The following is a 13,515-nucleotide window of genomic DNA, read 5'->3' on the forward strand; positions in this document are numbered from 1 at the left end:
CGCCCAATGTTTAGCCGCGGCGGACGACTCCGACGCGTGTTGTACACCATCGAGAGTTTTGAGCGCAGCCATACTGCAACGAGGTAGTGGTCGGATTAAATATTCGCACTGCGGTAATTGCGTACGTTCGTGATGTCGGAGAAGAATTTACCGTCGATTAGAACGTGGTCAATTTGGTTTTCCGTTTCTTGATTAGGTGATTTCCATGTGGCCTTGTGGATAATCTTGCGGGGGAAGAAAGTGCTGCAAAGTTTATGCACCGTTGTCCGTTGTCGTTCAATACGGTATGTAGACTATCCGGTCCAATGACCGGTCTATACATTACGATTATACGATTTTGACGTTCCGCAGTGGGCATCCATCGTATGTCTGCTCCAGCTGTTCATAGAACGCTTCTTTCTCGTCGTCGGGTCTCCCTTCGTGTGGACTGTGCACGTTGATGATGCTATAGTTGAAGAATCGGACTTTTATGATTTGATGATGATTTGATCCTGGAACGGTTATTCCGGAAACAGGGCCTAAATTGGCCACAATCTCATTCTGAAGAAGCCCTGGCAATATGAGTATCAAAATTCATGAAATTGTTTCGGAAGTATGATCTTATGTGTAATTAGGTCATTCGATGGTTTGACAACGGACCGGTCAATGGAAATCATTGTTGTTTGCGGAATAATTTACAAGAATAAAAAGAACGACTGGGGGTGACAAAATGGGTTAAAAACGTGACAAAAGCGGGACGTGATAAAATCGGGTCGAAAATGTGATAAAATCGGAGGTAGACAAAATCGGGGAGTGACAAATGAACTATCTACTACAAGGCTTGTTGTCACCGTGATTTAAAGAATAATTAAAAAGTACGTTTGATCTTCGTGAGGACTCAATCTAAACTGAGCTATCAGCTTTATTCATTTCATATCATCAATTCTCTTCTCTTAACGTTATTCGAAAACATCGCAGATGGTATTCGTTAAACATCGACATCAGAATGCGTTATGTCGATACACGCAGAATTCAAACACATCAGCTCTTCCCTTTTCAAGAATGGAAAGACTGTCAATTCATAAAGATTATTTTCACTTACGATTAAGAACTATACATACATAATAATAACAACTCGATTGAATTCATAATTCAAAGAAAAACAATATTACAATTCAGAACGTGGTCAATTAACACTTTAACGATGACGGTATACAAAGTCACCATCGTTTACTTGTCGACGTATTCTTTTCGAACGCCTCGGAGCGTCTTCGGTTGACTTTTCAACCTCTTGCATCGCTTCATCAAACTTCATCTTTCGCTTTCTACTTTGCCTGATTTCCTCCTCCGGAAAGCCTTGAAATTCCTCGTCGACGGCATCTGGTTCCGGCTGTTGCCGGCGGCAAACAACATTTGGTCTTTCATAGGATTCCCCATGTTTACAGATGCGTAGCTGCCCTCGATGAGCTGTGGTTACCACGTTTCCAATTTATTCAAATAATCCATAACTTTGTCCCGTAAGCGGTAAGGCACACCATAAGCTTTCTTGAATATAGGTGCTTCAGATTTTAGGATGAGATCAGCTTCAAATCCTTTAATAGGTTTGGAGAAATCTTTAATAAACACCTCATTATATTTAGCCTTGATTTCGCTTACTGATACCTGGTTCAACTCATTATCATTAGAGATTGCGTTCACAAAAAAATGTCTCCATTTCGGGAAAAATATGTCCAGCCATGGTCTACCAAGCAAAGGAGTAAAATTATTATCACAATTTAGTACCAGTAGCTTCAATTTTCTTGAAATTCCTTTGAAGGTAACAATCACATCTGCTTCACCTTCAATGACTAAAGCTGTCCCATTTACTACGACTAAGTTTCTATTGCTCTTCACTAAAGTTTTGTCAAAATGTTCAAAGAATTGCTTTTTTCCCATTACAGATACCGACGATCCACAATCCACCTCCATATCCAACACAACGTCATCAATTTTTACACTTACAAGACAAGGATCACTAATTTTACTAACTGACGATACGTGCATACACTCAAGAATATTTGTCTCACCATTATCCTCATTTTCACTGTCCGAGTCTGCTCGCATCCTGTTGACTAAATCGCTTAAATATTCGTCCGTATTTGATCCTGGAGTGTTCTGATTCACCATATTTACAGCATCCCTATGCATGTTTTTCAATTTGAAACATTTCCGTTTGATATGACCTTGTACCCCACAAAAGTCACAAACGATTTGGGAATAATCTGGCCGTGTCGATCGGCGATTTCTCTCATTTTGATCCTGCCCCCGATTTGGCCATTGCCGGTTCTGCCACTGTTTATTTCTCCAATGCTCTCGGTTATAAGGCGTATACCCTAACCTGCTTCTTACTGGTCCTCTCTTTTGCTCATTGTTCCCATTACTAAAACTTGGCCTAGCTGCCAACTCTAGGGTTGCGGCTAATTTATTCAACCTAGCACCATTAAAACCTGAAGCTTTCAATGCGGCTATCTGTTCCGCATTGCTGCTGTAATCCATATTCTTTGCATTATTCCTGGCAATTTCCCAGGTTGCTATGAGTTTTTCTGCTGTCTCCAGAGACAACTTTTCTTCATTCAATAGCCTTTGTTGAAGAGCTTTGTCCCGGACTCCAGCAACAATACGGTCCCGGATAGCCATTTGTTTAAAATTTTCAAAATTGCAGAATTCTGCTTGAAGCTTTACAGACAACACGAAATCCTCCAAAGATTCATCCGGTTGCTGTACTCTTACGTTGAACTTTAACCGTTGCACTAAATCCGACTCAGTCTTGTCTAGTCGGGCTTTTAGCTTGTCTATCATTTCAGTGTAAGGAACATCTGCAAGACTACTGTTAGGGTACAGTAGCTTCAGTTCCCTGAAAATTATGGGACCACTAAGCGTGATAAAATGGTCTCGTTTTTCGGCTTCAGCGACTTTGTTCATGTTAAAAAAGAACCCCAGTCGCTCAACCCAATCTCCAAAAGAACTACCTTTTCTAAATGGTTCCAAGGTACTATTAATGTTAGACTGCGCCATTTTGGCACAGATCAGTAATATAAGGTAAAACTATGAGCAAAAAGCTAAAACGAACGATGTAAACTTACTGCTGGTTGCACTTTATAGTCTCCTTACGATAGAAATCAAGGTAAAAACTCACCAGAAACTCCGTCAGCCTTTGCCGATGCTTTGAGGGGTCTACTCGGGGTCAATCAACCACACACGAGCCGTCAGTTGACGTATCGGGCCGCTGATACCTGCTTGGAATCGCTCTCTCGGAAACTCGAAATCCCTCGGATCGAAATTTAGTATCAGGGGAATAGCCAATCAGTCGTGACTCACACCATTAAACCAATTTCAGCGATGGCGAACAATAGCTGTCAGGACACAATCACTTTTGAATCACAGGACTGGAGCTGAACAGAAGAAACTGGATACCGGTTTCTTATCCTTCAATTGAGCAACAACTTGTCGATCGTCTTCCGAAACTTCAGTAGATTGTCGCATGCAGGAGATGGCGTCGCGCCGGATTGAAGCCAAAGGTCTTTGTTCGTTTATAATGCCGCTTCAAGATGATTCAACTTTTCCTCGTCGCCAAACTGAACTATCTACCACAATGCTTGTTGTCACCGTGATTTAAAGAATAATTAAAAAGTACGTTTGATCTTCGTGAGGACTCAATCTAAACTGAGCTATCAGCTTTATTCATTTCATATCATCAATTCTCTTCTCTTAACGTTATTCGAAAACATCGCAGATGGTATTCGTTAAACATCGACATCAGAATGCGTTATGTCGATACACGCAGAATTCAAACACATCAATAAAAAAAATTTCTCTTTCCAGTTTTTACTTTTAACTTCTCACTACTCACTTTTCACTAATCACTCCTCACTTGTCAGTCGACCTAATGACTATTCGGCCTAATAGTCATTCGGACAATTCCAAAAATTTTGATGCCAGAGTCTCTTATAAATGAGTTTGTGGCCAATTTAGGCCTCACGGAAACCTGTTCCAAGATGTCCGTTCTGGTTGTCATTGTTCCAGGATGACCGTTCCGGTTGATATCCATCCTATGGTCTAAACTACATGGAAAACATGTTTGCGAAACAACTCAAAGGATGTTGATACCCATATTGCCAGTTTATTCTAAATGAGTTTGTAGTTTTTATGGGCCCTCCGGTAACTTGTTCCAGAATGACCGTTCCGGTTGATATCCATATCCATCCTATGGTCTCAACTATATGGAAAACATGTTTCCGAAACAATTCCAAGAATTTTGATACCCATATTGCCAGGGTTTATTCTATATGAGTTTGTGGCAGCTATGAGACCTCCGGGAACCTGTTCCAGGATGACCGTTCCGAGACCAAATGATCAGGTGCTCCTAATACGTTGTGAAGTCATAATCCTCGAATTTTCTACGAAACTGGTAACCCAGTTGAAAACTGACGAAGTTATTGTCATACCAAGAACGTTTACGTCGGACGGTCGTGTCTTGTACACAACCTTGCTGATTTTTATTTATATTAATCTTTTGCTTTTTTATAAATCATACGAATTTAAGATACTGCGTGCACTATGTTTAAAAAGAAGTGTTCAGAATAGAAGTCCTGTTCGAAATTGAAATCAAAACGTAATTTTATTGTTGTTATCGTATAGACGCTTATGCAGAGACGGAAACCTCTATCGATGGGGATCCTCAAAGCAAGAATGACAAAAGTAAAATTTAGGCAAAACGGACATCCATTGCCCCAAGAACACTATTCCCAGAAAACCATATACCAGAACGGTATAAAGCACATTTAGTACCTATATGAACATTTCTCATATGCTCGGCTCGGTTAGTGCAGCTTTCATTTGGTATTAAACTGATTTATAGGAAACTGTTTTCGGTACGAGTGTTATAGAACCACATCGCAATAAAAATGATCCTTTTTCTTTCGTGACAATCCAGTATTCATCATTCGCTTGTTTGCGTCTATTTTCTGTATCCAATGTCCATTCCGTCATGTCGGTACATGCGCTTCCTATGAATGTATGTACGTACAGTACACGGGCTGTATATCCACCCATCCCCGTGTGCCATCTGACTGGAGTGATAGATTGCTTTTCAATGCACGAAATGACGAGACTAATTGAATAACAACTACAATCTGGTCCTGTTGTTAGTCGCTGATGGCGTGGCCACTGGTCGCTGTCACAAAAATATCGACTATTTGATCAATCTCTGCCAAGTAAAAAAACACGATGAATCCGCTAAAGGTGCTTCTGAAAACGAGTTTAGTGCATAGTAAAAGCAATAACAAATTTTCTCTCGTAAGGTTACAATGCTCCGTTTAGTGTGTCTAATTGAAATAATAGTTAAAACCCTCTTATATTTGTTATTTTTGACACTATTTTATGTAAGAATAAATTGTATTAGGGAATTTTTGTTCAAGTAGATTTTTTATTTACGTAACATTTTTTTTAAAGTTTTCCCCCGGTTTTGTTTGCATTATAAAGTATCTCGTCATTTATTAAAACCACTATCAAAAGTTTAAATAGTTTTAAAATAATTTGGTTTACAAACCACCAAATGCGTTTTCAACTAAGTGTGAGGAGACTTCTTGTTTATAAGTGTATCTAAATGTAGTAATTTATCAGAAAAATCCCACCATCCTAACTACTTATTTATGTGCATTCCATCCAAAAGTAGCATTTGATCTCATATGCCAGATCTCAGTTCTAGCCGTATTCATTTCAGTTCAAAATAGCATAGAAAAACTACTAAACAAAACCGGTATTTGTCACACTACCGTAGATGTAAGACGGTGTTAGAATAAAAATGTAGACAATTGTTTAGATGTGCAGCACTTAGTGAACACAAACATGTAAGCAAATTCATTACAGAAGACAGAATTGCACGATTGCAAATTTCAATATCAATAATAGAATAACCCAGAAGATAAACACAGACAACTGATTAAGCAAATGATATGCACCGTTTGATGCAAATTATTACAAAGGCAACCTTAACTAACGAAGAATCGACCGCCCACGAGGAGAAACAATAACATTACCAAAGCTAAAATTAGGCAGTTTGTTATAATAAAAACACAACAAGGATGCAGTTTCTGCATTGATGTATTTATTATGAAAAAAATCTAAAAAAAAAACAATTTTCGAACCAAAAAATACAGGAAAATCAAATTTTTCGGTAAATACGAGCAAAAATGTTCCTAGTCAGAGGCGAAAACTTAAATTTGAAAAAAAAAACAACCAAAAACAAATGAATCACACTCTCACTTGTTTCATTCACGTTGGTACATTTTATTTTATTTGAAATATTTTTGTCTCGCAAACCGTTATATTTTTGAAATAGGAATATCACTTGTTCGGTGTAAAATAAAAAGCGCTGTATTTTACTTTTACCTATATCCGAACATCCTTGACAGCATTGGGATTCTTCTTCCACCAAAGATGATATACCCCTATTGTGGCTTTCGGAATAGAAAATGTAAATTCACCAGGGTTCCATTCATGATTCAGTGATAATATATTAATGTATCAGTCATACACCAAATAACAACAATAATTTATTGCTAAACAACAAGATCAACTTTGACTATGTTTATTACAATCACATGCAATGTTTTGTCACCACAAATATAATTTCCGTAACCTCCCCAAAATCTAGCACTCCCATGCGCTGAAGCGGTCCTTCCACCTTAAAAATTTCATTCCTTTCGTGTTTTACTTTTGCAAGTTTACTCTTGAGGATCGAACGTCTGTCATAATGTTTTATTGCTTAATATGGAATCTGGTTTTGGTAATACTGGATCATATCATAGGTTCTAGTACGGAAGTTCTGATACGAATTTCTTATAACGCCCAGCATGTGAGCGGCCGCTTCCTTATTATTTTTCGTTGGCACGAATCGCTGCTTCAGCAGGGTTATGGTTTGCCCCCGGAAGCAAGGTAATCCCGTGTCCAGCATGAGCGAAACTAACGTTACGATTGCATCCTGATAGGGGCGAATGGCCAGGAACGATTGCACGCACAGATCACAGAACCATTTGAATGGAGCTGCTTCCATTTTGCCACCCATCACCATCACCATCTCGTCGGTCAGTTTGAGATCCGGCTCGAAACCGATGTTGCCGCCGGGTGAGGATTCGAACATGAAGCCAAAATCTGGAAGTGTAGGTTAGGAGAAGCAATTAGATTCCTGGTTGCACGTTTTGAACAGAAAGCTACACACCAATGTGAATAATGTGTCCATCCTTGTCGATCATTATGTTTCCGTTGTGACGATCTTTGATCTGCAGGAGATAACCAATCACCGAATAGGCGGCCATCGATTTTACAAAGTTGCTACGCGCCACTTGGAATTCCTTCGATGTTTCGTCCCCGTATTGATGCAAGAAGTACTCGTACAAGCCGGAATCCGTCTGTCGTCCTAGCTGATCGCGTGATTTCGCATTGGGAACGCACTCGATGACACCACACTGTATGGAATATGAAAGAATTTATTACTGTTGATAACGGGAGGTTCCATTTTTCCTACTTAATAATTTGGTATTTTTTTCCTATAATTCTTATGTTGTAGCAATCGATACAACTGGAATGGACTTCATTCCGCTATCATCTTTCATCCTAGCAGTAACTTTTAGAATAAATCATCCTTTCATTACTATCACATTGGCAACCCGAAGAAAGAAAAATGAATAAAGAAAAAATAAAAACAGAAAAAAAGGAAGAAAGAAGAAATCAGGAAAAAATGAAGAAAGATGAAGGAAAAAGAAAGGAGAAGAAGGGAAATGGAAGAAGTAAGAAGGATTAAAGAAAAAGAAAGGATAATGATGGTAGAAGGAAGAAGCATAAAAGAATAAAGAATAAAAAAAGAAGAACCGAAGCCGAAGATCTGGTATCTATTTAAGGTCTACATCAACAGACTACTTATGTCCTAATGGTGGTAGTAAAAAAATAAAAGTATACATATCGTCAAAAACTTTAAAAAAATGGACACAAACACTAAAACAGCTATCTATTGCGATGTGAAAAATTCTTTGAAACTTCGACGCAGCGTCTGACGAGGCAGGTTGAAGTCGAAAAATGTAGAAACACTGTAGAATATACGCTGTAAACCTTCAATACTACCGTTCATACTGTACATTAATATTAATCTGTTCCAAAATGTCACTACAATCTATTCGGCCTTGCAAAACGTCTGCAACAAGTACAGGTCGAGCTTTGACACGGCGTTCTCTTAGCGGCTCCAGATCGATAAGCCAACAGCGGCCTTTATAACTTGGTAGGCATAATGGATCTCTCCACGGTAGTCTACGCAGTGCAAATCGTAGGAAGCATCGTTGGATTACAAACGTGGGATTCCAAACCGCAGAGCGATACTCCAATACAAAGACTTTAGACAGTAAATGTCAGAAAATTCTTTAGCCATCCGAAAGATAAAGCCCAGGGTTTTGGAAGCCATACCCACAACGTTTGAAATATGCATTTTGTACGTCAGCTGGGAATCCAAAGTTACGCCCAAGTCTTTGACATGGCTCAGACGTTCTATGCTGGTATTCGAAAGCGTGTAGTCGAATCTAACGGGATTTTTAATCCGAGAAAAAGTGATCATCGAGCATTTTACCGGATTGACTATTATACGGTTGACGTTGCACCAATTGGCAAAGGATTCTAACTGACGTTGAAGGAAATAGCAACCGTCGATGGATTGGATTTGCAAGAACATTTTCAGGTCATCAGCATACGATAGGCGGTGAAATTCGAGTACAAAATTCACGTCATTGAAATAAAGTAGGAAGACTAACGGACCCAAATGACTTCCTTGGGGTATTCCCGATGTAGCGACGAAGGAATCAGATCTGCAGTCGCCAATAGCAACCGTTAGTTGGCGGCCGGATAGATATGATCGGAACCATTCCAATAGAGTGCCATTTACTCCTAACTTTTCTAATTTGGCAATAGCGATGCAGTGGTTTAACTTATAAAAAGCAGCTGACAGATCTGTTTGAGCTCTTTTCGTCATGCTGTTCGTGATGAAAGATGTAAGGCACAATAAATTAGTACTAGTGGAGCGACCGGCTCAGCATGGAGTTTCAGACAGATTCTGCTTGCTGTGGGAAAGCAGAGGTTCCATCACAACGAGTTCGAACAGTTTTGATATTGCACTCAGCGAAGTTATTCCTCGATAATTGTCCACGTCACGTTTGTTCCCTTTCTTGTGCACAGGAAACATTTGTGCAATCTTCCAACATGAAGGAAAGTTGCCACTGGATAAGGAAAGCCGAAATAGGAAGAGCAACGGATACTGCAAACTGGAAATGTGTCTTTTCAGGAAATTGGACGGAATGCCATCGGGACCAGGTTTGATCGATGACTTTAGTTTTGATGCAGCAGAGAAGATCATCTTTTCGCTGATGTCGATAACACCTAGTACATGGCCATATAGAGAAACATTGTCTGCTGCGTGATGTACTTCGTTGTCGGTAAGCTGCTCATCGGTGAAAACGTCAGCGAAAACAGTCTACAGATCTCCTGCAGTTTCGACCTGAAATGTCATAGAGGAAGGGAGCCCAGATTTCCCGCGTTGCTTGTTGACATGATTCCAAAACAGTTTAGGGTGCGTTTTGTGATTTGTTTGGATCTTATATTGATATCGGGAATAGTATATACGACAGACCCGTTTATAGGCGTTGTTGAGTCTGACGTAGTGATCCTTTAAGGAAAACGTGCGGTATTTAGTGTATTTCCTTAAGGCGGCTCGCTTGACAGTTTCAAGTTTTCTTAATTCCCGAGTGTACCAGGACGGATGAGAACCATTCTTGTGTACTTTTTTGGGAACATGTCGGTCAATAACGTATGCCAATATATGCGAGAAATTCAACGCAGCATTTTCGACATTATCGGCAAGTATAGCGTCCCAACGCATACCAGATAGTACGTCGACAATGCTTTGATGATTGGCTTTCTGATGAAACGGAAGCGGGAAATACATTGAACTCGTTGGCCAGGCTCACCGGAATTCGGACAACTAAAGAAGGGTGATGGGGGACGAGCTTAACCATAGGAGCTAGAGCTCCAACGATGAACGGGCGACATTTTGCTTGCTCACAAAACATCCAAGCAACGTTGATTCTCATTCGCTACATGATTGATTTGAGATAGCATCGCCGTGCTGTAGTCATCGAGAATATGCAAAGCACCCGAGTGAAATACTGATCGATGTCCATCGGGATAGAGGAAACCATTGTGAGACGGTCTCCACGAAACACCGGAAAGATTAAAGTCGCCGATGACAAGAAGCTCATCCGCCGCTGCCATACCCTAGACTACAGTGAAGACGGAACGGCAGTGGGCATCTAAATAGTCAACGTCACGTGTTCTATCTGGAGGTATGTACACGGCACAAAGGAAAATGGCGCTCTTCTTCAATTGGATGGATATCCAGACTTGCTCCAAACATTGCCACATTGCCATGTTACCCCGTTTGGTTGCGGAAAAGTCGAATGGGGACGCCGATTGTCTCGATCCAAGTACCCTTGGTGGAAGCCAATAAAGTGCTAGATAGGGGAGACTGGGTAGACTTGGTCTGATTTTCTGATACCCTTTTCTGATTTCCGATGTATCACAGCCAAAAATAAATAAACATACGCGGTTTCCACACAGACTCTCTAAGAAATATAGTATTTAACTATACTGATGTAATACAGTCCTTAAATTATTGTTGTTATTGATACGCAATCGATTTTTTGGAGTGCTGTCAAAAATCTACTTTTTAAATTTTCGGGGGAAATTGATCCCTCTACAAGAACTTGCTTTGATAAAATTAAAAAGATGCCCTCAGATTATTAAAATATTTTTTTTTCAAAATACGCAGCATTTTCGAATTTCTGTGCGTATACATGAACGATTTTTGTTATTGAATTCGACAGCACATGCAATTTTGAAATTTGGGGAGACTTGATCCCCTTTCTATGATATCTACGCAACCAATATTTTTTCCTGCCAAAACTTCATCAAATCTGTCAAATCTACAAAAAATTAGAAGCTTGTATACAGATTTATATTTTTTTTTGAATTTTTTCGCCAAATTTTTGTATGGTTGACTAATGGGGGATCAAGTGTCCCCATATTGAGGCAATAACTTCAAATCCAATTATCCTAAAACTTTGATGAAATGTTGACATTTTTAACAGTACAGATCATTAAGCATATTTTTGCCTTGTGCTGTGAAAAAACGAAAGCATATGTTCATTGTTATGAAAAGTTGTTCAAATTTTGCTTGGCCAATAAAAAAATCTTTAGGAAGGTCAAAACATACAAACCGCCCTGCAGAATAAATAAGGTTGTCAATCCAAAAAATAACTCACCACATAAGTGTCATTTGTTTAGAGGATCTATACTAAAAAATACGCTAGAACAAAACTACTTTAGTTCTCGATAAAACAGGGGGTGATCAAGTCTCCCCGGGGATCAAGTCTACCCACCTTCCCCTAAGGTCAGACTGAAGGTATGTTGGGCGGCATACCCGGTGAGCACAAAACAACTACCTCAGGCCTGTTTCAAGTGCTTCGGCTACGGTGATTGATCTTATGACTGTAAAGAACCTGGTCAGTGGCGTCGCGCAACCACTGACACAAAAAAATAAAAATTTTGATATGAAAAGCAGTGGCGTCGCGTAACCTCATTTTTTACCTGTGCACTGAACCAAAAAAAGAAAATTTTGATATTTTGGCAGCCCAAATGGAAAAGAAAATTATCAGAATCGTTTATACTAATCAAAATCTAGTTATTCTAGGCATTTCCGCACACAAATTCCTTAAATTTAAACTCAGTGCACAGGTAGATTGAGGTTAGGGAAACGCCACTGATGAAAAGTAAAATTAAGAGAGTCAAATGTCAAATGCATTCCGCACCAATTTCTTAAATGGGCTTTTTCCCGCTCCAAATAAAAAAAAAAATAAATCCAGTGCGCAGGTACAATGAGGTGAGGGAAATGCTACTGGGCCTGATCGAAGCAGCTTATGCCGGATGTGGAGCTTAGGGTCATCAAGCTCGCGCCTACCAGATCGCACCTAGGTGCTTGATCGCGCTACCAGCGTAGACAACTAGCACCTTTCTAGTGGCGAGGGAAGTTGAACCTAAACAACTGTGGAACAGCGCAGGTGCTGCTAAAGAATCGGTCAAGGAAAACAGAACTGATTTTGCTTTGCTATGCGGCCCGTACCGCATTCCTACTAGAAACGATAGCTGGATTGCGGATGAGTCCAGAACTGTGACAATCTGGACGTGCGGGAAATACCCCATATCGGAGACAATATCATCTCCCGACGATGAGGGTTTTGTTATATTAAAAGTAAACGGAATCTACTTTTGCAGCTATTATTTGCTACCAAGAAGGTGGAGGAAGTAGCAGTTTAGTAGGGTATTAGATGTCAATTGTAGTACAGTATGGAGCAAAGACCCCGGGGTGGAGAGTTCACGAGGGTTATACGTCGAGCGATCACCAAGAAGTTTGCTTTAGTATAGACTACAGCTCCCACGGACTTACAAGGCGGATCAGTACGGCTTATCCAGAATAGACAGTTTCACAGTTCGATCCAGATCTACACATTACATTTGCCTTGGCTGATACAATTGTGGCATACACGGTTAAGCAATTCCGTAAGGAACATTCAGTTTCGGTTGAAGCGTTTGTGGTTCAAATATTACTAATGATCAGGTTGGAATTGTTTTACCTTAAATTGACGCCTTCGTTTCGCCTTCGCTTAAACCGGTTTCCGGATATAGCGAAAAGTGGTCTCAAGTTGTAAACGGCATCGATTTCGCACAGTGTTTTTATTATTTTTCCAAAATTTAAGGTCTCATTCCCTGCCACTCGTACGTGTCAAGGTATCTTTCCAGGCGTCTCCCCCAGACCACCGAACTCAAGCGAGTCTGACGGAATGAAGTGTAACCTAATATCCTTCATGTGGAAAAACTGTACGATTTTATCTTCGTCGGACTGATTTCGGAGAATCTATGACAAAAGATCGAAAGTCAAAACACCAAAAGAACAAAAAGTCGAAAGGACAAAAGATCGAAAAGACAAAATATCGAATGAGGCAGACGGTCGAAAAGGACAAAAGGTACAAGATGGAAGAAGGAGGAAAAGATAGAGAAGAAAGAAGAAGAAAGAATAGGGAAGAAAGATCGAGAAAAGAGGAAGAAGAAAGAATAGGGAAGAAGTATCAAGGAAAGAGGAAGAAGGAAAGGGGAAGAAATAATAACGAAGGAGAGAGAAGAAAGAAGGAACAAAGTCAAAAGGGACAGAAGATCGAAAGGATAAAAGGAAGAAAGTTGATAGGGATAGAAGGTCGAAAAGGCAAAATGTCGAAAGAGAAAAAAGGACCTTTTCGACCATTTGTCCTTTCGAGAGTTCATGTTTTCTCTTGTTTCGGATTTCACGCGATCTGCCAAATCCCCCGTAACGCTGGGAAGACACCTTTGCTTGGTGTAAGATCTACCACG

The 13,515-nt window shown here is 40.0% G+C and overlaps 1 protein-coding gene across 3 annotated transcripts in view; it reads right to left on the minus strand.

The window, feature by feature from the left end:
- Window positions 1-6,508: 6,508 nt before the first annotated feature.
- Window positions 6,509-13,515, minus strand: part of LOC134219494 (phosphatidylinositol 4-kinase alpha) — a 45,545-nt gene continuing 38,538 nt past the window's right edge. For all 3 annotated transcript variants that reach the window (XM_062698242.1, XM_062698241.1, XM_062698240.1), the window contains 2 exons: window positions 7,238-7,484; window positions 6,509-7,170 (listed from right to left, as the gene is read on the minus strand). In XM_062698242.1, the coding sequence (XP_062554226.1) occupies window positions 6,785-7,170; window positions 7,238-7,484 (633 nt within the window). In that variant the 3' untranslated portion in view covers window positions 6,509-6,784. The remainder of the gene's footprint in view (window positions 7,171-7,237; window positions 7,485-13,515) is intronic.

The sequence above is a fragment of the Armigeres subalbatus genome, chromosome 3, assembly GCF_024139115.2.
Source record: "Armigeres subalbatus isolate Guangzhou_Male chromosome 3, GZ_Asu_2, whole genome shotgun sequence".
Lineage (NCBI taxonomy): Eukaryota > Metazoa > Arthropoda > Insecta > Diptera > Culicidae > Armigeres > Armigeres subalbatus.